The 27,864-nt window shown below is 39.1% G+C and overlaps 1 protein-coding gene across 2 annotated transcripts in view; it reads right to left on the reverse strand.

The window, feature by feature from the left end:
* Positions 1-5,197: 5,197 nt before the first annotated feature.
* Positions 5,198-27,864, reverse strand: part of LOC131315288 (starch synthase 3, chloroplastic/amyloplastic) — a 102,530-nt gene continuing 79,863 nt past the window's right edge. Inside the window, exons 2-18 of one of the 2 annotated variants that reach the window (XM_058344443.1) lie at positions 21,101-21,235; positions 20,714-20,777; positions 19,207-20,622; positions 17,425-17,639; positions 16,987-17,257; positions 15,755-15,930; positions 13,690-13,797; positions 12,561-12,670; positions 9,526-9,631; positions 8,768-8,938; positions 8,428-8,556; positions 8,130-8,312; positions 7,333-7,464; positions 7,104-7,215; positions 6,470-6,593; positions 5,994-6,157; positions 5,198-5,551 (exon numbers count right to left, since the gene is read on the reverse strand). In XM_058344443.1, the coding sequence (XP_058200426.1) occupies positions 6,028-6,157; positions 6,470-6,593; positions 7,104-7,215; positions 7,333-7,464; positions 8,130-8,312; positions 8,428-8,556; positions 8,768-8,938; positions 9,526-9,631; positions 12,561-12,670; positions 13,690-13,797; positions 15,755-15,930; positions 16,987-17,257; positions 17,425-17,639; positions 19,207-20,622; positions 20,714-20,777; positions 21,101-21,223 (3,570 nt within the window). In that variant the 5' untranslated portion in view covers positions 21,224-21,235 and the 3' untranslated portion in view covers positions 5,198-5,551; positions 5,994-6,027. Of the gene's footprint in view, positions 5,552-5,841; positions 6,158-6,469; positions 6,594-7,103; positions 7,216-7,332; positions 7,465-8,129; positions 8,313-8,427; positions 8,557-8,767; positions 8,939-9,525; positions 9,632-12,560; positions 12,671-13,689; positions 13,798-15,754; positions 15,931-16,986; positions 17,258-17,424; positions 17,640-19,206; positions 20,623-20,713; positions 20,778-21,100; positions 21,236-27,864 lie in introns of those variants that run through there. The other variant, XM_058344442.1, reaches the window with a different exon arrangement.

The raw sequence follows: 27,864 nt of genomic DNA on the forward strand, positions 1-27,864 counted from the left end.
TTGGTCCCACTAGGCCGCAACACAATATGTACACTATCGGTACCCGTAGTTGAGTTGGATTCACTACTGTACTTAGAGATTTGGGCCCATTTTGGATTTTTCGCCTTTATTAGTTCTGCGCTAATTTTTTTATGAATTATTAGTTTATCTTGACGAGAAGAATTTTAAAAGTAAAAAAATGTGATCAAAACCTTTAAAAAGTCCATTAAAGACAAAAATAATACAAAACATTCAGATTATTTATATTATCTTCTCTTTATTCAAAAATTTTGTAGTTTGGCTCAATTTTTTTATTTATTTTTATTTATTTTCTCGAGACGTACCAATAATTCACAAAAACAGACAAAAAATCAACAAACACAAGAAATTTGAATAAAGAAAAAATTAACCAACTTAATTATTAAGCCAAAACACCCCTTTTGGAGGATCGCTTTTCATTTATTACTGGTGTTTTATTGTCACTTAAATTAAAATGAAAACTGAGAGGGCGTTTCCACTAACCAAAAAGTTGTAGACTACAACTTTTGGTTTTGTCCTTTTTCAATTTTGTTTTTGTGTTTGTTGGTTTTGCGTTAATTTTTTTTATGTATTATTGGTTCGTCTCGATAAGAGGAATCAAAAAAGTAAAAAAAAAAATAAGACTTCTACACAAATATTTTTTGGAAATATCCAAGTAAAAACCCAAAAAGCAGACTTTTTCATTTTTCTCAAATATTGTCAAAAATAATTGTGTAAAAGTCATAATGTTTTACTTTTTAATTTTTCTCGTCGAGACGAAACAATATTACATAAAAGTTTGGTGCAAAACTAACAAACGCAAAAAAAAATTGAATAAGGACAAAACTAAAAAATTGTAGTCTGCAACTTTTTGGTTAGCGGAAACATCCCTGATTAATTGGTAGAAGTGATGGAAAACATTAATTTAGAGCTCCTAATAAATGAAATTTTGAAAAATGTTTTCAATTTATAAATGAAAATTAGAACATGTAGCTGTTGAGTCATAGCCAATATGTCCTATAAAAGCATCCACATCAGACTCTTTAAATTTCAGACCAAATTTATACTTTAAAAGACCACTTTGTTATTTTAGCTAGTCACATTTAAAATGCATATTGTATCAGACTCTCTATTTTAACATGTGATCTATTACTATATTATTTTTTTCTTCTTCCAATATAATACTATTGAAATTTTTTTAATTTTTTTTATGTTTTCTCAAATGTGATACTCTATAGCGGCTATATTTTGTAACGATTATATTTTTGTAATGAATATATTTTAAGAGCATCCATATCAGCCTCAACAAATTTAAGTAAAATTATAACTTAAAAAGTCACCTTTAGTATTTTCCCAAGTCATATTTTTAATCCCTCCATTGCGAATTGTTGGTCATACACGAAAGAGCGTGCAATTTTTTGATCAAAACATCATGTACTTTCGTGCATAATTTTTCAAGTTTCTTGACACCAAATTAAAAAATTAATTGAAATCTCTAATTGGGTGTCAAAAAAATTAAAAATTATGCATGAAAGTATTTTTTTTATCCCATAAAAATTATGTAGTTTGTGTTTTCCTTATACTTTCATGCACATGAACATGGGCATAGTTTAATTCTCGTAAGCACTCATCTCCATTCTTAAGTCTCATAGGATAGATTAGATTAGATTTAACGAATACCAAAAAAAATACTTTTTTTATCCGAAAATTACACGTCTTTTCGTACAAAACCAACAATTTAGAACATAAGAAGTACTACTCTATTCATCAAACGCATTATTTTATTTATACTTCAATAATCTAGTATACTTTTCGTGCTTGAGAAAGAAGTGGGGCCAGAGCCATGTGAGAAAACGAAGACAGCCACATTAAAATATAATAGCCTATGAGCAGTTGCTCACTACAAGAGCCGAGCAATTGCAGAAGCAGAAACGAGCCTAGTGTGGATGCTCTAACTAAGTTTTTTTTGCATCAAGTGTTAGCTACGGTATACTTGTTAATAGACCGAATTTCGATTAGACTCTGGTTGGATCCGAATAAGCTCCCATTGAAAAAAACTGAAATCAATCAGAATCAAACTTTTGCAAACCTGGTTATGTCAATCCTTAACTCGAATCGGAAAAAAAAGAAAGCAGAAAAAACCCCACCCTTATGGAATGTATACTCCACATGGTATGTGGTGATCCCTACAAATATTAGTGTGTGTGCGGGGCCGGCACTGACAGTACTGAATAATCTTTACTATTCCTGATGCATGCTATCGAAGTACTCTCTACTAGATCTTCAGCACTCTTCGGTGCTTCATGGGTGTTGAGAATTATTGCTGATGAGAAGTGAGATGAACAGTCACAGTGGAGAGAGAGAGAGAGAGAGAGAGAGAGAGAGAGGAATGCGGGGGGCCGGGTAGTTACATGTCACGTTGGTAGGGCTCATGCATTCCCTACTTAAATGATGCAGTGAGATAGATACAATTACAAAAAGCCGATCAAAAAAGAGGTGATCATAGATAGTACAAGAATTTAAATGGGTCAGGGTTTAGCTGGCCAAGAGTATGCTGTGAGATCGTGAATTTAATTTTTACGGGGAGAGAGACGTTAGGATATTCTTGTGTGATGGGTTGAGTTCGATTATATAATTCTTTTAGAGTTCGTTTGGAACTTATAGACGAAGAATGAAAGGAAAGAACAGTAGTTTGTTCTTGCTTGGTTTGATGGAAAACAATGAAAATTAAATAACAAAACAAAGAATAAATTTTTCTCCACATTTTCCTCTTCTCTCTTTTATTTTCTCTTTCCTTACTTTTCCCCGGTTCCAAACAAGCCCTTAGATTATTTGTTCCCTGATTGGACTAGGGTTTAGACAACATGGTCATTTCATTAAGTCTCAATTTCAATACAACAATCTGTTGTGATCAAGGTAGAATAGATCGCAGTGATAAGTAAAGTGCGGTTGGTACTTCAATGCTTCTTTTTTAATTGTATTTTCACACATTTGGGTCAGGTTCGAGCCCTCTCCCCTTCTCCCTCTCTAACATATAGTATAAACAATACTAACCCGCCGATATATATCGCTTTGGAAAAGAAAAAAAAAAAAGGTGGAACAGATCGATTAGGTGTGGAAATGATGGAACGGCGCTTGGGTGGCCTATTAATAGAGCACAGTAACCGGCTCCAGTCTACGTAGAGCTTGTTCCGGTGATGATAATGATTGTCAGGGTAACAGTGGTGTTGTAATTTTAAATGAGAATAAAACATTTTACTCCGTAATATGTTATCCTTGAGGGCAACAGGCAATGAGATGAGCATTTAATATCATGTTGTTGACCAAAAGATGAGAAATTTTTTGGTGCCACACACACGTGGTATCACGTCGGCGTTTCGGACCGTTCAAAAGTATTTTGAATGGTTCAAATTTTAGAAAAAAGAAGAAGAGGAGAACGAATGGTGGGGTGGGGTGAGGGGACAGAGAAGGAATAAATCTGGGCTATTAGATCACTGCTTGGACGGTCTAAATTGCTGATGGATACCGCCTCGTGGTACCCGTTCGGCATTAAGAAATCTCTCAAGAAAGATAATTAATGCCATAAACAGAAGCCCAGTGGCATTTTTCCCTGTTGAGCATTATTGAAAGGCTAATAATCATCAATGGTTAATCCAGCCGGCAAAATTGCCTACTTGGGCAGTTAAACATCACAATTGGAATAACAGTGAAAGCAACTACATTACTATATATCTGCTTCAGTCATGCCAACTGATTCAGACCAGGCTTACTATAGCTAATAATCATTTGATCGAACCAATTAAGTTGCCCAGTTTTGAGCCATTGCGGGTCTACTAATTATGGCCCACAACAAATATTGGAATAGTAGTTCTTTCACATCTCGCAAAAACGTTTGTCCATGATAAAAACTAACGTGTTTGTACAAATAACTCTAAACTTCCACCGTTCATTTTGTCCTCTAAAAATGTAATTTGTTGACATATCTAACGACGTCCAATCAAGTTAAATATGCAAAGAGACATACTTGTTTTGCGAAATCAAAAATATGAATTTGCTTCTTATCATGCTTGTGGACTCATTGTTTTGTCGTCAACTAGGTGACCCTCCAAAAATTTAGGTATATATGTAGACATATGATTGGAACACTTTCAACTGTTAGAATGATTCTGAAAATAAACTAGTAGTAGAAGGTAAGCTCCGATCATACATCAAAAAATTGTCTGATCAATTTGAACTTTTACACGAGCAACCTGCATTAACAAAGCAAAGAAGATGAACGATTCTGACCAAGAAAAAAAAAACCTAGGTGAGCTTTTACTGAGGAGCTCATAGCACGCCTACTATGCCTAAGTGCAAACTGCGTTCTATTGGACTTAACTTAAATCTGAAAGTTTTGTCCTTATGTAATTTTTTTTTTTTTTGCATTTGTTAGTTTGGCGCCAAACTTTTGTCGGTTATTGATTCGTCTCGACGAGAGAAATCGGAAAAGTAGAATTTGACACTTTTATCCATGTATTTTGAGAAATAACCACTTTTTAAGCGCAAAAATGACATTTTTGTGCTAAAAATGGTTATTTCTCAAAATACTTAGGTAAAAGTAAAAAAAAAATACTTTCCGACTCCTCTCGTCGAGACGAATCAATAAGTAATAAAAGTTTGGCGCAAAACTAACAAATGCGAAAAAAATTCAAATAAGGACAATTTTCAAATTTAAATTAAGTTAAAGTTGAGTCCAAGAGAGCGCAGCCTAGTAGAAGATTTGGCCGAGAAGAAAAAATTTTTAGCCTTCTCACCCAGTCTTAAAATTCTCTCTTTTCTTGAACTATTTTAGTTTTTGAACTTTTCATGACTTGGCTGAGAAGCAACATTTGTTAGCCTTCTAACCCAGTCTCTTTTCTTGAACATTTGCTAGTCGGGATCGGATCTGTCCATTTGGTACCGACCAGTTCAGTCCATTTGGTGGAGCCGGGTTGTTCAAAAGTGTTTTGGACATCCAAGATTTAAAGAGAGTGTTTATGATTTTTTTTTTCTTTTCCCTAAAACACCCTTTTAAATTTGAGTCATCCAAAACACTTTTGGACAGTTCAGATGCACCAAATGGACTGAACAAGTCGATAGCCAAATTGACGGGATCCGCCCCCCTATCAGCCATCCCTCTCAGTTACTTTTACAAAATCAGCCTCTCAATTCGTCTGAGCCATGAACTAAAATGAACACTTCTTCCAACCATCCAAGATGTTATGTATTCATTAGACCTGAATTGATAAGACAAGGACACTTCACACACACTTGGTGGCTCTACCTTATCTTTGTGCAGATAAGTGGGATGTGAAAGCCAGTAATAAAGTTCTCTCCACTTATGGTTCATATTCTCCCCAAAAGCCCATCTGGTCACAAGTCAAATCACTACCCTTTAACCATTTCACAAAACCACCATTTCCAGCAGTGTTGGTCTCTTCAATTGCAGCAAAAACATCAAGTTGAGAGTAGCAAACTAAGGAGCTGTTTGGAGTTCCAATAGCCGTGCCGGCTTGTTTGTCATAACTACGGCTTCCTGCTTATGGACCAGGAACAACTTAAATCACAAATTTTGGAGAAGCTTATCAGCTTTTTGACTTCTGCTTCTGAATAATTTGTGTTACGATAACGCTAGCTACAACAAACGCCTAAAAGAATGATCAGGCGCCACATAGGAGTATGATGTAAAAGTCGTCCTAGTCTAATTTCTTCCGACCTCATCTTGGAAAATGTAGAACTCACGTAGCACCGAATGGTCAAAGCATAAACTTCAATTCTTGATACTAAGATATGATTTCAGCTCCAGAAAATGAATGAACCATCTCAGATTATAATAGCCATTGCCTTGCATTACTCACATAATATACGCAGCTTTGACATGAAACAGAAAAAAAAAAAATGAGAATAAAATTTAATAAAGGGATTACCACTACACCTGTACAAAAATATGGGAGCTATGGGATCAAGTTGCATCTTACTTTTCCAACACAACTGTTCCTACGTTTCTTGTTTTCACTTGCGAGCCGAGTGGTAAAGCTCCATGTAATCAAGAGCTGGCCGGTTCCAGGACCAATCTTGCTCCATCACCCGCTTGCATAACGAGTTAAACCAATCCCGACTATCGTACCAAGCAGAGATTGCTCTGGAACATTGAAAAACATGTTGTAAGTTGCAAGCCTATACTCCACAGAGAGAGCAGGAGGTAGGGGCAAGGTCTACGTTAAAAGACGAGCGTAACATGTCTGACAAATTTGTGTTGAAAAAAAGGGAGAACTTTAATAGGGCATATTGTATTGTACAGTAAATTCTAAAATGAAGAAATGATTTCGACAATGGGTTTATATAATCCTCCTCCGCCCTTTGGTTTCACCCAAAAAAAAAAAAAAAACTAAACAACTGAAATTATCTACTCGAGAAGAAAACACCTGTCTGACAAATATACGTGTTGACTCACCGGTTAAGAGCGTACTCAATACCAGCAGCATCAGCTCCGTCAAAACTGAATCCATTCGGTTCAAGACCTTGTGCTTCTGCTCTCTCTTTATCGTGGTCAACATCAAATACAGTATCATGGAGTCCTACAGTAAGAAGAAAGTGTTGAAATAACTTTTGACACATCATCTAAGCCCGAAGCAGGAACTCCAGTAACCATCAAATATCAAATGCACAGCAAAGAAGTCCTCGTCTTCTATCTATTATTACAGTACCTTGGAAGAATTTAATTTACTTTCTTTGTATATTTAACTTCAAGCTATGGCACAGAAGAATTAGGGGTTTACATGTTCCACGGAAATCATGATAATCAAAATGCAAGTGAGTTATGGGAATTGATATCCAATCGGCACAATCGGGCAGGAAGAGATAAGTTTTCAGTTGAGACAAGCAAAGAACTGTGCTTCAGCTTGCGGATTTCATTGAAAACAAAACTTTTTTTTCATTGAAAACAAAACTGCAAAACATTGGATATCAGCAGAAATTTGTGAACAAATCAATCATAGGAAAGAGTGTTATCAGTCAGGAAGAGTAGCAAGGAGGTTCTAAATTTTATCGACGGGTTAAAAATCAAACAAAAATAAAAATCAACACACCTCCTGTCTTGCGGACAACAGGTATTGAACCGTATCTCATTGCTATCAGTTGAGTTAATCCACATGGCTCAAATATTGAAGGGACTATGATAAAATCTGCACCGGCATATATCTGGAATAGTTTCCAAGCGAATCATTGACATCAGAGTTATATTGCAGGCAACAAGATATGGGTAGGAATCAGAAAATGTAAAAAAATTAAATTAACTTAAATTAAATGAGAGAATACCAAATGGGAAAGAGGCTCGTCATAAGTCAAACAAAGGCGGGCACGGTCACCATGTGAAGAATGCAAATGGTTTGCCAAATTAACAAAATCATTCTGAATGCGAGGATCTGGAGCAGAACCCAGCAATACAACCTGTCATGATACGTTCCATCAGCAACACAATGGAATGCTGCTACATCCTTTGCTTGCTAAACAAATGGTAGCAGAAATTTCAAAAAGGTGGCCCTTATATCTACAAAACATATAACTATGTTGCTCTGTAGTCTTAGAAACCCTTTTATGCATCACAAGCAAGGAACAAAATTTTCAAACAGACTTAAACGCTTCCATTTCCTAGGAGACCAAGACGTAGCACGAGTGGAATCACAAAATTGAAAATACCAATGTTTCCACCAGTACATACCGAAAATGAAATGATCCAAAACATGTCAGATTCTACAAAACATACAGAAACATTGAGTTGTTTCAACACCTATTATAAAAATCCAACAATGACATGTTCATACATTCCCAAACTCTTTTGAAATTGTCATTATGTTCGGCCATGTTTAAAGATTTTTCAAGCATTTCCAAAATGCTTCCAATACTTTTCCTTTCCCTAGCTAACCAAAACAACAGACCGAAATGACATTTTGATCCTCGGTACCGGAGAGAGAGAGAGAGAGAGAGAGAGAGAGAGAGAGAGAGTATTAACTAAGTACGGAAACAGTCACGCAGTCCAGAGTGACAACTGGTAGTGTCAAAGCATTGATTGTTTTTGCTCACACAGAAAAGAAAAAGAGAGCGAAAAAGACTACCTGTCCATTACGATCAAGCGTTTGCCAAATCGCATGCTTGATGAGGTGGATCCCTTTCTGATGGGTCAAACGAGTGATAATTCCAACTAGAGGAAGATCAGCCGTTTTCAGACCAAGTCTTTGTTGCAAGGCTTGCTTGGAAGCTCTTTTGCCTTCAACAACATTATCTGCAGTGTAAGACACCTGCAAGACATGATGTAGAATATCGTGATGAATTAAACTATTGCATTCTCTTCTAGATATCAATATGAATAAGAAGGAAAATGCATTTGAAGACCAAGAATTGCAGACCACTTACTGGAATATATCTGTCATTGTATGGGTCCCATATATCATGGTCAATTCCATTTAATATGCCATGGAACTTGTACAAATGAGGAGCAATGACAGGGTTTCCAGAAACTTCCTTGGAGTAGGTGTGGGATACCTGCGTGCATACAAGAAAATAAATGTCTAAGAGATCTATGATACAAGGCAACCAAAATCAAAAGAAATCAAGTCTAGACTTCAGGTTGGAAGTCACAACTTAGGAATTACTTGGTAACTTTGATACAAGTCAAAAAAACAATTAAAAGATAAGGTATCACTGACTTAGAGTCTACGGGAAATCATTAAGCAATTAAATAGTAAGCACTAACAGTTGTAGCCTTGTCTGCATATGTAATGGCTTTTCCGATGAATTGGGCCCCAAACTCAAGGTTATGAATTGTGAAGACAGCCCGAGCTCTACTAAGACCATAGTGCATATAATGCTCCTTAAACAACCACGCAACTGGAGCACTAGACCAGTCATGGCAATGAATGATATCCTGCAAAATGTAGAACAAAGAAGGCCCTTAAATTCAAGATAAGAAAACAGACTAAAGTACAGAAAACGAATTGAAGGACTGCTCAACACATCTTTATATGTGCCTAAAAAGAGGAGGAAGAAGAAGAAGAAGAAAAAAACTTCTGGTCACTTTGAAATATTGTCATGCAAAGGATGAAAGGAATAATTGCTTTTGCAAAAGCTGGTGAGGACCCAATGTGAGAAGTGCCTGGTTCTATCTTCTGTAGATAAATGCATAAAGAGAACGAACAAGACAAAAAAGGCAATGCAAAAACTACAACCAAACCTACAATCAGTGAGAGGTAGTTTACTATCTAAATTAAAAAAACAAAAAACTGGGCTACATCTCTCTTTTTCTTCTGCACTCGAATTTTCTCAGATCCAGAGTCTATGAGTACAACAATATGCATGAAGACATGCTCGTGTCGAGTGCATCTTGGGTTGTCAGAGGATTTCAAATGGTAACAGGGAAACTGCCCCATAATAGTACAAATTTCCTCAGGAATTGATGAAGTCTAACACCAGATACAAATAGCCAACTTGATACAAGTTAAACAGTAAACTTACAGGATGAAATCCACTTTGGAGAAGAAATTCAAGAGCAGAATGGCAAAAGAAGCCAAATCTTTCTGCGTCATTTTTACAACCATAAATGCAACCCGTCCAAAACAATCTGCAAAGGGAAAAACAAGATAAGACATATCTTCCCATGGATTTGATAGCACACTTCAACCCCAAAAAATCACCACAGAAAGGTGCTGCAAAACCTACCATATAGAGCAGAAATACTTCTGGAAAGAAAAATAAGTCAAATATTTGGAGGCGTGTATTTTTCTTCCCTTATCTAGAATCCTAGATACAAGCTGGGGCTATGTTAAGGAACAACCACACTACTCCACGTCTACACCAGCATCAGAATAGAATTTTCTAAGATTCAGCTGAATCAGTCTTTCATTGGTCTGTGCCTGAACACCAGAAATTATTCCCCAAGTCTCAAGATCTTGTTCTTTCATTTTTGAACCAGCATAACTGTATGCATTGCTTTCCTTCCGAAAGTGCTGTAATCTTTTCTTGAAGTCAAATAAATGGCTGTTCTAGCCTTCTGAGAAACCTGCCATAAGACTTTCTAGATGGTAGCCAAACAAGCCAGCACTCTCATCTTCATTCTGACACAAAGAGAAACGCAAGTATTCCACTGTCTGGAGCTTGAACAAACCTTGTGGTTGTCTGAGGAAGGTATTCATCATGGCTCCATTCCTCACTATTGATATGAAATTACATCAGAGTACTTGAGAGCAATTTTGACCATGCCACAGAGATCCTGTCTCAAAGATTTCAGGAAAACTGGATTCAGTTCAGCATCCTGGGAATCTTTACCAAAAGGGGCTCCAAGTTCCAAGAACAATCTTTGTTAGGCAGCACCAATATCTATGGGCAAGTCACTGAGACCATTTTCGTTTTGGTATTTGGATTTTGAATTTGGGGTAATGAGTGGAGAGAGATAGACAGAGAAATGAGAGTAATGATTGAGAGAAAATTAATTAGAGACCGTACGCAGAAAGAGAATCCTAAATCTCCAACCGAACATGGTCTGGTTGCCTCGTTTTGATCGCTTGGTTCCAAACTTGTCGGTCGTCTGACTCTAGTGTCCGATTGTTGCGATTCAAAGGTTCAACTTCGATAGAAGAAGCAAAATCAAGGAACATGTCAAAGTCCGAGAGTAAAAATGGAGACGTTAAGGCAGCAAACCAATCTATACAAATGGGGGAACAAGGGATTGATAGAGATTTTACCCCCAACAAAACCTAGCCCCTCCGCACACGTGGTACACAAAGTCAGAAAGAATTAAGATTGTGTTTTGTTCCCTTTTTAAAGGCAAGCAAATGAGGTGGAAACTTTAAGGACTCCGTAAGCTTCCGTGTTGAGTCAGGATGAAAAGGAAACGACCGCTGCAAGGGGTTCAGACCATCTCATCTTATAAATACAAATTTTAGGAATTAGGGTTTAAGGTTTTGGGCATATCAATGTGCCCTTATGCACCTCCTTAGTCATCTTGATAACATCACCTCGAGTAGTCTCGGCCATTGGTACCGAATCTTGCTCTTAATTTCTCGTTAGCCTTTGGGCGAGTATTGGCTCACTAGAAAAGAAACAGATACTACCACACCCGACCCTGGTTCAGAATTCTAGAACAACTGTTGATCAAAAAAAATAACAACATTCTGCATCAAGAAGGGATAAATTGGTTTCAGAGGTAAGAATGAAGAAGTCTGATCTGTGACATGGGTGTCATGGGATACAAAGTATAACCTCTCCAGTAAACTGATTCAAGAACAAAAGAATAAGACATTTTCTGGTGCTGACACAAAGGCGGACTGAAGGCCGAGGGGCTTCAGTTTTCTAGAGAGGCCTATTTTGCCACCAGTAGAGATGAAGTCGTCTCGGTTCCAATGTCAGCATATTAGAATTCTAAACCTTGCCCCAGCATTGTTCTAGATTGTTGTACTTCTTTCTCCAGAACAACCCGACAAACCAAGGCTGATGTAGGACAATCAATAAGAAATGATCCGCACCTAAGAAATCCTAAAAATCCACATCTATGGGGGAAGTAAATGCACCCATGCCAATACTACAGAAAAATTTAATTGTTCCATAAAATCATTTTAAACATCATGTAGAGTCCATTAAATAGACTCTCCAAACATAAAAGGGTAAAGATAAGACTAACTGAACCATATTCACTAATAGATAAAACCTAAAATAACAACTTAATCTATTAGTTATATGCCTGTATAAATACTATACACAAACATATAATCATTCTTATTAGGTGTGGAGCAACCGGACCATCCTCGAGGATCAAGTACGAAATACGAATAGCCCGTGGGTGATTGTTAAGTTACCAACAGTTCTATAAGCTTATGTTAGGAAATGGGACCAACAATGTATATCAAGTGATTCAATCTCCTCCCCCAATGGACTAACACTTGCAGAGGGAACGTTGTGTTGTGCACTCGGCTTTTACTCCAAAGGAGAAAGCCGACCATAAGTGATTGGCAGGCCCTGTAGAGAGCAATAGAATTAAGGGTTCGTTGTAGCCAGTGATTGCTCGGATCAGTGTGTGATCCGGCTATGGAAAATGAAAGAAAGTCTTGAGATTAGAGGATACAAACAGAGAACTCCCTTTTTCTCTTCGCTTGACCATATCGGTTCTACTTCTCCTAAGCAAGCAATGAAAGGGCTGGCTACGGCTTCCGTGGGCATATATAAACATGAGGGCACCCTCACTTCATCAGCTAGCTTTTGGGGTTGAGTTATACCCAACACCATGTAATAGATCCTTCATGTCCCTTATCAAAGGCCCAAACTGCACCCCGAAAAGTGGCCCAAGAACATGCATTAATTGCATGTCCGTACAGAACAAGCAATATGGGAAGGAGGGAGTGCTAACTTAATCTTTGAATAATATGTTTTATGTAGTAATTAATACGTATTCTTTATGTCTTTTCAACTGGGTCATTGAGAAAAAGGGAATGAACGTAGTGACCAATAGTATAGCAAAAACAGGAAGGATACTAAGCGCAGTCATAACAAGGAATTACCCATTTTGAGGCTCCAAAAAATAGACAGAAAGGCCCTCCACCTTGCCAAACCAGACTTTAATCTCAGTCCCACCCCAAGAATAGCTTTTCTGAAAGTGGAAATCTTTCACCTATCGCAAAACATGTTAGATTAGGTATGCTGAGTCATAAAACTTGGAGAAGAAAATAAGTTAAAAGATCCACAAGAAACATAAAGGCAGAAGTTGGACCGCAAGGACCATCTTCCATCCTCGCACTAATTTTCCTACAAAGTGGTAAAACTTCACAACAAACATGATTATGTGAATCCAGAAAACCATTGAGTTGATTTTTGTTACATTGCAACCTAAATATAATATCTTGCACAAACGCAACGAGACAAAAATTTTGAGGAAAATATTAAATTTAAGAAATCATTTTAATTTTTCTTTGTTAATTGTTTCCTCATGTTCATAAACTACATAATTTGATTCAATCTATGCAATTTACTAGACCTCATTTTACAGCAACATTGTTGGTTGACATCTATGATGCACGGACACTGACACGGATACGGACAAGGACACGGGAATTCTAAAAAAATGGGGACACGGACACGGCGGGGGGACACGCCACGTGTATATTTATTTATTTGTTTATATTTGTTTTCAATTTTTTTCCAAATTTAAATGGCAAAATGCAAACAAAACAAAAAATCCATAGTTCCAATACATTCAAACAAAACAAGACATCCATAAGTTCAATACAACCCTATTGAAAAATTACAGTTTGACCCCCAAATTTTAAAAAAAATTACACTTTAACCCCCGTCGTGTCGGTGTCTCCCCATGTCCCCAACCGTGTCCCCCTCAAAAATTTAAATTAAATTATCGGATACGTGTCCCCATGTCCGACACTACAATACGTCGACCTCTAAAGGTATCGGTGCTTCATAGGTTGATATAGTGTTAACAAAAACCACTCAACCTCTTCGATTTGTTTGTAATTACAAATCAAAGGTGGGCCATGTTGCCTCATGTATGGTCGAAAAACATAAGACGATTGAATTGATACTCTTGGAGGGAGGACTCACATAGCATCTACACACACACCCAAAACGGGAACAAAAAAACTTTGAGATCTGGACTAAAGAAACAGAATTGATGCTTACATTGCTTAGATTCATACAATCATACTTTGGAAAGATGATGTTGACATTATGGTTTAAATCTTGAACAGCACGTGAAAGGCTGGTGACAACATCACCAAGGCCTCCAACCTGTAAAATATTAACGCAGCATGAGACCAAACAAAAAATGCTATAAAGCAACAAGGTAAGCAAGCAAAATGGGCCCCCAAAGGAGTGGGTGGGTGGGGGCATAACTATTAAAAAGGAACAATTTAAGGAGGAACCTTCAACTTCGCACTTAATAGGTATATGCTCTCATCTTTTGATGAAGGAAAGAGTATTGTGGCAACTGGCAACTGTTGTGGTGCCAATGTTAAATGATGTTAATATACAGTCTTATTTCCTACTTCTCTCTCCATTATCTTATACAACTAGATGTTGTAGGAGCCTTTCTGTATTCCAATCCAACTTTTTGCATTAGAAATATAAAGTCTCTGTCCCTTTAGCTATGTTTTATTTCTGAAGGATAATTGGTAGAAAGACAAGACAGTATAGAAAGGACTAACCTAGATAACGGAAAAAAAAAAAGAGATGGGCAGCAAGCTCTAATTTGGGAAGACAACCACGTTGACCAAGAAGTTTCAATGATTGTCATTTTAGGGAGGAGATGCAACTCCAAGAAAGCACCTCAGAAAATAAAAAATAAAAAATAAAAAAGTGGAAGTAAAAAAGGATATACCATATCACTTAGTAGACAGCATGTATCCATCTTCTTGAGCAAGGACAAATGCAAAAAGCTTGCTGGGATTTGTCCCACATTGGTTAATTATCACCTCCAAAACTAGTATATGAGCCTGGGCGGCCTCTCTACTCTTTGCCAATTGGTTTGGAGTTGGATGCTTTAACATGGTATCAAAGCTAGGGTTTCGGAGAATTTGTTCCTTCTTGTTTGTGCCATAAGTGCACCGTTATTTGTTGTGATCCAAGTGTTATGGATCCTTTATTTACCTCTCCATGTGTGAGTCAGGGGTTGCACGTGCGGGGGAGTGTTGGGATTTGTCCCACATTGGTTAATTATCACCTCCAAAACTAGTATATGAGCCTGGGCGGCCTCTCCACTCTTTGCCAATTGGTTTGGAGTTGGATGCTTTAACAAAGCTGAATAATTTTGTCGCTAGTTTCAAATCAAATTGAATAAGCATTAACTAGTAAAGGATCCAAAAAAATTGCTGCTCCAATGTATCTTCTTGATACACATAGTTTCAAGTTTGTAATACTTTCACTACCATAGGTTCCACACGTAGCAATAATTGGATGCAGCAGAGAAACAAGGTCTTGCATCTCACTACATGTGTTCAAACTTCAAAGATTTCTACTAGTGTGGACATAATATCATCTGTTTTACTTCATTCTTAGACCAAATGTACAGTTCCTCATTCAACCAACCTTGTCTTGGTAAGATTACTTTTTGACATCAATCAATTCAATAGTACTCCGAAGTACAGAGATTTAAACTAGTAACAACTTTTCTGAATTTTTTCTTGTTTGGTCTCGCATAACTGAAGAAAAACCTCCATTCACTCTCAACAAAACCAAAAAAGCCCAATCTCATTCCAGGCATTTGACAACCCACAATACCAGTGGTAATAATACATGAACTCCAACCATTAATACGGTGCTGTAATCTACAAAAAATGTGGACATATCCTGTGACTCGGGTGCAACAAGCTACACGCACATTTCACGGGAAAGCATGCCAAAAAAAAAAAAATCTAGACACTGTCTAATTCGAATTGGTGAATGGTAAAGACGGATATCGAAAAGCATAAGGATAACGTTTTTCAGAGCACAGAGATGATTAATGATTTCTCTTTTTTCTTCCACATAGCTGTCCTACTGGTTGTTAGTGCAGTGTCTTTGTTTCTGAAGTAGGAACATTTGCTCGTGCTTAGTGTGCTTCTGGTCTAGGTTGCTGTTTCTTTGTTTGGTTCGTTGTGTCTTTGGTGTGACTCAGGGGTATGCCTGATGTTCTTGTTTCTTGTTTATTAGCAATAAAATTTAACTTACCAACAAACAATAAAAGAAAAGGTTAATGACCATAATTTACCTTTGCAATAGGCGCCATTTCAACAGCAATATGCACAATATGCATTGGTGACTCCTGAACAACTCCTCCAGACACGGGTATGTGGTAATCCATACCACTATTGTTATCGAAAATTCCACCATCTTCCCTCTCAGAGAACACGAAGTCCATCACATATGCATCCAATGGAACCTTGACTGCAAAACAAGTTTTATCAGCATTAGTGATTAAAGCTTATGAGAAGATTGAAAATAAGAAAACTAGGAGTGGGTCCGTGACTCTGTATACATGGAGAATTTTAAACCTATGTGATTAAGAGGGCATTAGTTGTGTATGCAACGGCTTATAGCAGCATATAGCTCCACCTACCCTGAACATCATTTCTAAATAGCTCATAGGTGCTCGTAACTTTTGAGGTTCTGTAGTCAATACTTCAATAAGAAAAGCATGTGCTCAAAGGGCACAAGTTGGTTATTTTCGATTGCTAATTGTCCCAAAAGGTTAAGTTGCTAGGAACTTGGGAAATGAGCCCAACGATGTATCAAGCTCTCGAACACATCCCTCGTACATTCAGATTAAACATCAAGCAAATAGGGAACCAATGCACGCAAGAGACTTGAAACACAGACCTCTAAGAAACCAAAGCCTTCCATATTAGATTACCGATTTCCCGAAAGCTTAAACGGTTAGGAAATGCATGCAGAACAAATTATCCAACAACAATCGTTTAGGCAAACCCTACAAGTGTTTTGTGAGTTGCTTAATTGGTGGCTTTCAAAAGCAAAGCTCATCATGCGTCATGCACATAAAGCACGACCTCAGATATGAAATATGTGAATCAAGATCTGTCTATGTAATGACTTCAGCTTGGCAAGAGAGGTTACCTGGTCATAGAGAGGCACTTCCAACAAGAAAGAATGGCATGGTACTATTAACAAATATCATAGCCAGAAGTATTGACTTGTGTATCTGTTTTTCTTTCTCATGTCACGTTCCCAGTGCATGTGCTTCTAAAGAATGCAAACTATCCAAATATCACGTATACACTGTTTGTTTGAGGATAAGCTTCTCATGCAAGCTAGCGAAAAGTGTTTCAGAATTGGACAACAGATTACACAAAGTAAAGATTATAATAAAGCAGGAAAGCTTCCCAAGGAAGGGTATGTCTCAGATGTTATCCAATTTTCAAGATTACTTGTTTACTCTTGAACTATCCCAGGATCAGTAATAAACAACAGAACATTGGTACCCACCCGTGACTTTGACATGCGAACTATTCTCTACAGGCAACATCTTTTGTGGTGGCAATGGGCCCATGCGGTGGGTCCACCGATTAAAGGAGCATCTGAACCAAATTTCAGATTTTCCATTCAGAACTGTATTCGCAGGATTATAGAAAACTGTCACCATATTTCCTGCTTGAATGTTCAGAGGCTCAGTGTATACTATATGCTTTTGAGACAACAGAAACGTTTTCAATGTCCTCTCTTTCATTTCAGCTTTCATTCGTGCTGTTCGCTCAGCCTGTGAGTAAGACAAGAAAATGTGAAAGGAGGATAGAGATTAAAAAGAGGAAAAAAAAAGTTGCCTCCTCTCTTACTTTACTGCCTCGTTGACACTTAAAAACAATTATAACTCTTAGCGAGCATGTAATTATTTTCACTCCCAATGCGATCTAATGAAGAATTTACCTTGGCACGTATTGCCTCCTCCCTTAACCTCCTTTCCTCCTGCAGTTTCCTGTAGATCTTATCTTCTTCATCAACCCAAAACAACTCTTCAGGAATGCTTTTGGGGACAATAGCATGAAAGTCTTGACAATGATTGTTATCATAAACAACGGCTTGCTGAGGCGGACCATCGGCGAAAACCCAATCCAAGACATGGGCTCGCTCAGGTACAAGAACTGCAAAAAGTAATTGTCACCTGATCACACAGCATGAACTCATAACAGACAGAAAGATTTGGTATGGATTTTGTAAGAAGATCATTACATCTTGACATGTCAATGCGAGACAATGACCTACTCACTCCATGCATTTTAAAATTGTGAAGAAACAAGCAAAATTCATATGCAACATCCAACAGTTACCTTAAAGTTCAAACAAATTACCTAACTCCACAATTAAGAAGCTACATTCTGTTGGTTTCTATCTACCACAACCAACTTTTTGTATCATTAGAGAAAAACTGCTTATGCTGTGGCAGTAAAGTTGGAACCTCATGTTTACTAGGACCATAAGTGACTCGATCAATATAATATTCAGCTACTAACCCAATGATTCTTGCACCTTTAATGTAAGATCCGAGTCATCTGACCCTCCATCATTGCCATTACCATAAAACAAAGACAAAGCTACCCTCTTAAATTTTCCACCCATTCCTAATTTTTATTCAATGACTTTGATGGCTTGAAGAAACAAAGCCAAGGGAGGAACAGTACAAATGGCGATTTTCTGTACAGCAGTTCCAAAAAATAAAGATATTCCGTTAGTAACATGATATGGATGCTAATATCCACAGGTATGCAGCAGGGATATAACTGGAGCAGCAAAGCAAATTCTAAATTTTTTTTCTCAGCATCAGTTACACAAGAAGTCAATTCTCCTTCCCAGTATTTTAAGATTCATCGCTAAAACCGAAACTAAACTAGTCATTTACATCTCTCTTTAAAGGGCTAGATTAATCTGAATGACTGAACACAAACACACAGAACCATGGGCAAGCAGTAATCCCACATACAGTAAAACATAAGACATCTGCACCCTGAGTCTTTGCCTAGGCCAAGTAACTACATAGCATGCACCTTTTAAGATAACTGATGAGATACCATACACATTGGATAAGAAGTGCCAAGTATTATATTCGACCACATAACCCAATTTTTAACAAAGTAGTACGGGCTGGAAGTGTAACTTTGCCCTCAAAAATGGGTTGTCTACTCACCTCCCAAATCACCAATAGAAATCAAGATCCTACGGTTGAATATTGAGTTACATTATTGCAAGAAAAGACACACGCTGAGTAATAGATGATTCTCTACCCATCGGCGACCCTAGTTGATCCTTGGAAGTTGGAGCTAATAATACATTATAGCGCCCAACAATTTAGTCAAAAAATCCATTGAACCATGTAGAGCATGAAATGAAGACACACAATGGTCTATACGGTCAAAGAGATGTTACTTCTTCAATTAGTTTAGCATAGCTTCATCAGGAGCACCAAAAGCTATACTGTGACAACTGAAAGGAAGAAACAATAAAGTAGTCAAGTTGAGACTCTAGAAAGAAAATCAACCGAAAAATAGATCACAGATATGGGTTTCTTCAGCAAATCAAATTTGTAACATCGTAATGAGACTCTATGTGGATGTTAAAACAAGTAGAAGACTTCCCACCGCACCATTATGCATGTCAACAATTACACGAGGAAACAATAAACAAAGAAAAATTAAAAGGAATATATGAACTTACCGTCAACATACCACCAATCACCGTCCTCTCTGTCAGAGCTGACTAGCCTTGCAACAATAGACAACCCATCATTCCAATTGTCTTGCCCTCCGTGAATCCATAAATCCTTAGCATGAGCAAGAGGACCTGAACTCTTGTTATAATACAATCTGACCATATCCCCACCTTTGAACTCACTAGGCTCTATATGCCACACGTTATCCACAAACCTTACAGCCTTTTTTGTCAACTCCTGCAAAATTTCTCTTTTCTTTTGTACCTCTCCTCTCGCCTGTGCTCTATCAGCTTCGCTTGCTGCCTTCTCTGCCTCTATTTTCCTTTGTTCTTCTGCTTGTCTTTCCCTTTCACCTTGCTCCTTAGCAAGCTTCTCTAGTTCCCTCCGTTTCTCCTCAAGCAAGAAATCTTCAAATTCAAACACAGACAATCCACCTTCCACTGTGATACAGAAATCTTTCGTCTCATTATTGTCATAAACGTCTTTACCGTTAAAGAAAACAAAATCTATCTTGTATCCTTCTTTAGGAACATGAAGTTGGCAAGACCACCAATCCCCTTTGAAATGAGTCTTGTTCAACTTTTCAGTAAACGATTTCCACCTCCAGTCATTGAAGGCTCCCATGATCATAACATCCGGTTCATTATTGAGGGTGGAGAGGCTCCTATTAAGAAACACTTCTATATCTTGATTCGGTTTAACTACCTCGGGATAATGAAACATCTTAATACCTTTTGAGAATTTCTCCTCAGCAAGCCTCTCTAGCTTCTGCTTAAGCATATTTTCTTCCATCTCCAACTTCAATTTAAGAGAAGAAGAATCATCATTCTCTTTCTCTCTACTGATAATACGTTCAGTTTGTCGAAAATCAACACTCTCATTCTTTACACTTGCAATTGTTTTCTTCGACTCGTCACTGTCAATGTTTGCATTTTGCCTTACAACTTCACTCTTAGCATTATCCACAGTTGTTCCTCCTGAACCAGTTCTATCAACCGAATCCTCAACATTCTTCGCAATTGTTTTCAGTTTTTGTGACTTTGCCGTAAAATCATTAATTGTACGAACTACTCTATTTTCAGCCACTTGATTTAATTTTTCAGCTGCCCTTGGGTTTCTATCTGATCCCCCCTTATGTGTCCGATCAATTTTATCTTCTCTTTCTTCCTCAACTTTCTTCAGCGGATGAGCTCCAACTATCCTTTCTTTATCAGTATCAACATTCATTTCAACTGTTTTATTAGCGCTGCCGCCATAATCGCTAGATGTGGAAGTACTCGAACCTGCTGTCTCTCCGCTACTCCTTTGATCCCGCTTCTGCGTACTTGTCCCCACCGGCGTTTTGGGCACAAATCCCTTAGGACCAGAGCCTTTAGCTCCTGAATTCATCTTTTTTCTAGGCTGCTGCCTTCTTGAAAAATCTACATTGAGCACAACAAAAACGGCAACCTAATCAATTCTAGAAATAGTAATGAATTTTAAACATCAAACTTTCATCTTGAAGTAGTTAACCTGCACTTGCAGTTACTCGACGCGAAACCCCAGCCACTGGGAAGTCTTTTTGCCATGAAGAATACTGTAGCATTCATAGTTATGAGCAATTATCATTGACACACTCTAAAACTATTTGTTTTATAATGATATGGATATGGATGTGCTTGAAATTTATAACAGCATAATCACTTGATCTCCAATTGGAAAAAAAATATAAAGAAAAAAAAATAAAACTTAATCAACAAAGCTTACATCAAACATCAATCTTCATCATTTATGGGCATTCAGGATGCAAAATACAAAACCCATAATGCATACACTCTACCCACCCATGGATTTCAGAACTAAATCAAAAACCCACAGATATGCACGTATAGCTCAATGGGTAGGACTTGGGAGATTTACCTGTGAGTAGAGATTGGTCTTCCCACGAGGGAAAACACCAATAAATGGTTTGAAATGGGTTCCTTCAGTGAAGAAGACAGTTCTACAACAGATTGGTCTCTGTACATGCAGAGGGACTTCCATGGCATCCCCTCTCTCCCCTCTCTCTCTCCTCTCTATTAATAATCTCTCTCTCTCTCTCTCTCTCTCTCTCTCTCTCTCTCTCTCTCTCTCTCTCTCTCTCTCCTCTCTATTAATCTCTCTCTCTCTCTCTCTCACCACCCACAAGTTCGAAACATCGTCTCTGATCTCTCTTTGTATCTTTCTACATATAGACTATGATATCACAAGGGTACTCGGGTTGGTTGGTTTCCTCTTCATAAAATTGATTACGGTTTTGTGATTATTATTGGGTCAAGCCGTAAAAAAATAATATTGTGTTTGGATGAATTTTTAAAAAAATTGTAAAAAAATTGTAGGCTCATAAGTAATGAGAATAATAATTAAAAGTATAGGTAATAATTGAGAAGAGATAGAGACAAAAATGAAAATAATGATTAGAGATAGTGATAAGTAAGAATTGAAAGAAAGGATAAGATTGTTTTTTGACTTGATAATTTCTTTTCATAAAGTAATCCAAACAAAGCAATTTTGTTTGTTTTCCATTTTAACTTTATTTTGTTTTTATTTTCTAATCATTACCATATTTTTCTCTTTAATCATTGTCTTATTTTTTTGATTATTAATTTTATTTACTTTCAAAAAAATTCTAATCCATGGATGTTCTCTCTGGACCGAAAAGCAAATTATTAAGATGCGCTTAAAATGGACCTCGGATAAAAAAAATACTCCACTAACAACGATAACATTAATGCTAGAGGTGCATTAGCGTAGCACACCTCAACCACACCCTTCTCACATACAGGTGAGATCCGTTCCAGTAAATCCCACCTGTATGTAAGAGAGGTGTAGCTGGGGTGTGCCACACCTGATGTGCTCGTAACACCTTCCAATAATAATACCGCAACGAAGGGCAATTTTATTAAACTAGTATTTCTTTTCTTTTTTTGTCAAACTGTAAATGATTAAACTAGTACGTATTTCGGGGAATGGATTGTTCGAAATAGTAGTAGAAGGGACAGTAACGATCGCGAGAGTCGAGCAATCTGAGCCACGACTTCAGTCTTATCGTGACGCTCCAAAGTCCAAATGAACCGGGATGGAACGGTGCACAGTAGTTCTAAACGGTTGAGATTTCTTAATCGGGTGGGAAACCTTGCGATGACTCTCTTTTTATGGAGATCCAACGGTGGTGATTTACTGGGTAGTTCTTGTTGTCGCGTATAGAGTACAACGAAACACTCCCATCCCTGCGGCTAAGGTTAGTTTGTTTTAAAAACCTATCTGATAGCCATGTGTAACTGATGGGCCATTAAATTACGGTTAAAATACACTCTGTGTTCGTGAAATATGTGTTCCTATAACTTTGGTCCTTGAAGTTTGATGATTCGGGGATGCTGCCAAGCACCCTGGTGACAAGCGGGTGCCGAGCAGCATTTGGCCATTCATTTCGGCACTGACGGTTCGGATTAAATTTAAGCATATACAGATCTGAACCGTTTATTGCTTGGTCAAGATCCGAGCCGTCGATTACCGAGATGAACGGCTGGCTTCCGTGCTTGGCAGCCGTGCCGAGCGGCCGACCCTTTAGCATATGAATTTCGTGGGTCAGGTATGGTTTTTGGTATGGATATGGTATATTTTAGCCAAAAAAAGAAAATTCATTAATATTATAGACAACGATTCAAATGGACCAATGCAACTTCCGATATAAATTTTGTGGATTGAAATGGTAAAATTGAAACTAATGAGGACAAAAGTAACACAAAACTCGTACTATAGGGATCGAAAGCAAAATTTGACCACCAACTTAATCACTACGTGTGGGTTTTTCTCTTCCAGAGAAAAGAGAATGACAAAAAAAAGGTTTTGGAATCGTGTTTCAAGTCATAGTCAAAGAGATGGAATACCCCCATGAAACTCGGTTTTGTGGTGAAATACTCCATAGGACGTTTTTTTTTTTTTTTTGGGGTCATATTTTAAAAGAAGCTACACTGTGTTACCCCAGCCATACTCATCAACAATAGTATCAGCATCATCTCTATAGGAGTTAGAACTCACAATTCATTGTACATGATGAGCTCACTGTTAATAAGATGGGTCTGGATTGGTCAAGTATTGAATTTGGTAATCAAAATTAATCACAATGGATTGTAGCATATATCTATGTAAACATCATCTTATTTTAGTCACAAACTGAACCCTGTGATGCAGTTGGGGTTAGGGGTACACTCTATGCAAAAGGAAAAAGTGATTGAACAGAAAATGAAGTGCTTATATGAACTCTGCCAACCAATAGGTTGTTTTGGATTTATGAACTCATTCTTGTTAGAAATATTTTCTATCAAGGTGTTAGATGGCCACTTAGTCACATTTGTGATTAATAGAAGTGTCTACTCCCATTATACGTTTAGTGGTGGTTTCAAGAAGCTCTTTGGCTTCCCCACTTTCATTATTGTTCTAGTTTAATTAATTGGTTTCTGTGATGAAAAGAAACTAGAAGGCCTTTAACTCTTAAGGAGATATAGGTTCCCTAACCTAGCACGGATATATAGCCTATGATATTCATCAATCAAGGCAACTCAAGTCATGCATAGGTCAGAAGACATCCAAATTTAGAGTGCGTGTTTTGGTGTTCAACTTGAACAACAATGGCTAGAGGTTAATAAGATCCTAATTTCCACTGCATATACCGATACGTGTTTAATTTATCTTCCCTTTCTTACTACCTCGGGCAACAAGTAGTGGTCAAATTTGCAGGGGAGAGATAAAGAACGTTGAAGAGAATGATTAAAAGATAACCAAAATTATAGTAGTTGCAAATGACATTGTAAGTTCAAGAAAAATGGCATTATCACAAGACGAATCAATCGAGGCCGTGATATTTGTTTGGCCCGCAGTGCCCCATGGATTTGGTTACACAATGCCGATCTCTGTGACTGCTTTACAAAAAGACTGACAGGTGCTATGTCGAATACAAGAAAGACTTAATTAAAACTCTCACTAACACCGATTTGGTGTTAGGAAGTCATGGGTTTGAATCGTAGGAGGATTATTGGGTTCAAAGTGCTCTCATGGCTTTGGTTACACAATATCACTCCATGCGACTGCTCTAAAAACAGATTTGTGGATGCGATGTCTTGCTGTAAAAGACTTAATGGAAACCTTCCTGTAGGGCTCCAAAGAATCTGGTCCTCTACCTCTGAACTTCTGGTTAGGATTGAGTGAATCGCCTAGCTTTCGCCTAACCTGCACACAAGTAAGCACGACTAAAGAACCACACTGAAGGAGCCCTGGAATGGCCCTCCGGCGTGAGGATGAGAAAAGTGCAGAGCAAGCGAAATGAACTACGGTTTTAAGAGTATGAGATCATCTACCTTTTAGGGCTGTTATCCCTTGGTATTTGTAGAAGGTCCTTGGCTTGCTCTCCAAGTTCGTCTATGCGTCTGACAAGCGTCGGCTGACATCACCCGTGACGTAGCGGATAAGGCAGTTAGTGTGAGTTGTCATGGGAGACATGGCAGAGCCTAGTTGTCTAGCTCCGGGCCGAGCCGAGCCTTGAGGGAGCTATAATAGGAGACATGGCCGAGCCTAGTTGCCTAGCTCCGAGCCGAGCCGAGCCTCGTGGCCTAGCTTCGGGCCGAAGTGCAAAGGGTAGCATCGTGGCCTTCCGCTGAACGTAGCAATTGTGGCCGAACCAAAATATTCAGGCCACTAGAATAGCCCCTCAACTTCTTCTGGTACAAATAGAGTACAGGAGAAGTTGACAATAAGTCTGGCCAAAGATCAGCGGCCGAACTGTAACTAGAGCTTTTGATGGTGCAAAGGCCGAATGCCATGCGGATTCTAGACAGCCCCCCGACATGAGAAAGTTGGCCGACCGATATGAAGGTCTTCGATGGCGCAAGCGCTGAATGTCGTGTGGACTCTAAAAAGCTGCAACGGTTTTGAGAGTTGGCCGACTTGATACAATGGTCGTTGATGGCATAAGCCTCTAAAATGCCCCAACAGTTGAGGGTTGGCCGAAGGCCGTTGATGTACATTGAAGATATTGCTGAACATTGCGGATATTGTCGTGCCTCAAGGGCTTGGTTGTGTTCTTGCTCTGCCAAGCTGAGATCTTAGATCGTGATGAGCCAATAGGTTAGGCCGACCTTCGAGTGTCTCTTTTCTTCAAGCGTCCTTCAACTTCTAAACTTTGCCTTGTTCCTTTCTTTTGTTAGGTCTGACTTACCCGGTTCACAGCATATCCTTTGATTCGAGTAACTCATGAGATGAGTCAAGTATTTCGTCCAAGGCTCAGCTGCTGGGAGAGGTCTTTGATGGTCTTGGGTACACCTTCTGCTGGTCTAGGAGGATGTCAGTCGATCCACTAAAGGACGAGTTTCTCACGTCATCGAGTGTCACCGGCTTGGCCGACGATGGAAACGAGTTTAGGTCCTTGTCACTTGAGGAATCGACCTAGTTCAAGTCTTGGCTAGGTAATGAGGCCGAATCACAACTTCGCGCCTAGAGTTAGCACGTTTGCGCCTTCTGCTCGGGGCACGGCTATCGCGGGGACCCAAATTGAAGACCCGGACGTCTTGTACAAGGGAAAGAAGTGTCCATATGCCTATTACTTTGACGGAACCAATACTGAGTACGCAAGGTTCGTCCGGAAGTACAATATTTCGGAGGACGAAGAGGACTCAGTACAAAAATGATTACAAGGCATCTGCGAAGAAGTCGAAGGAGCTGGAGAAAGATCTAGCCTACTCCTAGGCCGAGGCGAAAAAGCTAAAAAAGGAACTTGCTGAGGCCGTGATGAAGGGAGAGGAGATGGCCGAGCTTCAGGCTGAAATGAGGAGGCTGAAAAAGAGCGGGAAGGAAGAGATTGCGGCTGCTCATCAGAGGGGCTACAACGATGGATACGAAAGGGCTGGGCTAGAGTACCATAGGGGGGCCAAGGGCATGGTGAACAAGGCGATAACCAAGAGGTTCCCTGCAACATTTAAGCTCGGCTCTGAAGCGGGTTGCCGAGCCATGGCAGGAGTGCTGCACTTGGAGAGTTGGAGGACAATTCGTCTTTTTATGGCTCAGATCCCAACGCCCATGGTGCCAAAAATTGCTCTGCCTTACTCTCCTTCCGAATGTGAGCCACTTCCTTCTCCTAAAGATGAAGCTATCGCTGACCCTCAAGGTCAAGACGAAATGCAGACCGACCCCTGATCATAGAGATTGAACTACCCTTGCAGGCGCCAATTCCTAGGGTGATCGGTTGCCGTAGTTTATGTAACCCCAACTTTCTCAAGTCTTGAACACTTTTGCTTGAAATTTTAATCAATTCGTTTGTTTGGGCTGGACGGCTCAGAACATTTGGAGTTTGTTGTGCTAGGTGTAATAGTTGATGCTAGGGAATTCGCTGAACCTTGGGCAATTGGATTTGATGTAATAGTTTGTGGGAGGACGATACTGAATGATCTACCAAGTCGTGCCTCCCAACTTAGGAAATCCACGGCACTTTTACTTCGATGCCTTCGAGGTTTTCAGTTCTGATATTTTGGTTGTGACATTATTGTTCTTAGCCCCCACTTTGGTTAAGGGCTCAGCCAAAATGCCAGTCATTTGCCAAAGTTGTTCTGAGAACAATTTTTTGAATGATGTGTTGGCTCACTCACCGAAGCGTGAGCGTAACCGAGCTGTGGCCGACCTTAGTGTCTTGCCAAGCCAAACCAAAGCATAAGTCCCAGCCGTAGTATGGGTCTTAGGCTCAGCGAACCATATGTCCTAGGTGCTTCTAAGGCCATCATAATGGCCGAAGCGATGGCACAAGCGCCGAAATCTCTCAGCCGAACCAAAGATCAACCTTGTACGATGGCTGATACACGGGTGTGACTGGAATCAGCATTACAGAGGTCAATTGTAGCCGAGATAAAAGAACACTTAGAAAAATTTTGCAAGGTGAGCGCCCTGAGTGACGGGAGGAGCACGGGTGCCTCGTGCCTCATGCTCGGCCAAGAATTCTTCGTGAGTCTTTTGGCAAATGTACTCCATGTTTTGGAAGCTCGGCCTGGATCTTTTTCTGAGAAGGGAGATTCAGTAAATTTCCTAAGCTGGCATGGTCCTCGCAAGTCAACCTCGGAGGTTGGCCATCACAGCTAGACCTAGATTTTTTGGGGAACCTATACTCCATTTCTTTTTTGGTTACCTCGGTACAACATTGTTAAGTTGGAATAGACAGTATACACGCTACCTTCTAGTTGGTGGCTCTTTGTTCATTGGTCGCCCAAGCGCTGGTGGACCGGAGATCTTTGTTGCCTAAAAACAACGTTGTCTCTGGCTCTAGTGTTCTCGAGGGGTGGGGCAATTTGGTCATTTACCAAACGACGGTGGTGCTCATTGTTTCCTGTTGTTGCTCGAGCATCTTGGATGCAGGCGAGGGTATCATCAGCCATGGTGGGTGGCCGCTGGGTCACGGGATTGGGGCCAAGAGGGATGAAGCCTGGCTCGTGAGAGAGAGTTGTTGAAGTTCCTTCAATCTCAGAGGATACCGGATTGATTGGAGGATGGGGAGCTCCACCCATTTCATCGGATGGAGGCTTGATTCAGAGTGAAAAAGAGAGGAAAACGAGGAGGGGATGGGGCCACCGTAGATTGAAGTGTTTCACATCGGGTTCACCAATTAT

Source organism: Rhododendron vialii, chromosome 13a (assembly GCF_030253575.1).
Source record: "Rhododendron vialii isolate Sample 1 chromosome 13a, ASM3025357v1".
Lineage (NCBI taxonomy): Eukaryota > Viridiplantae > Streptophyta > Magnoliopsida > Ericales > Ericaceae > Rhododendron > Rhododendron vialii.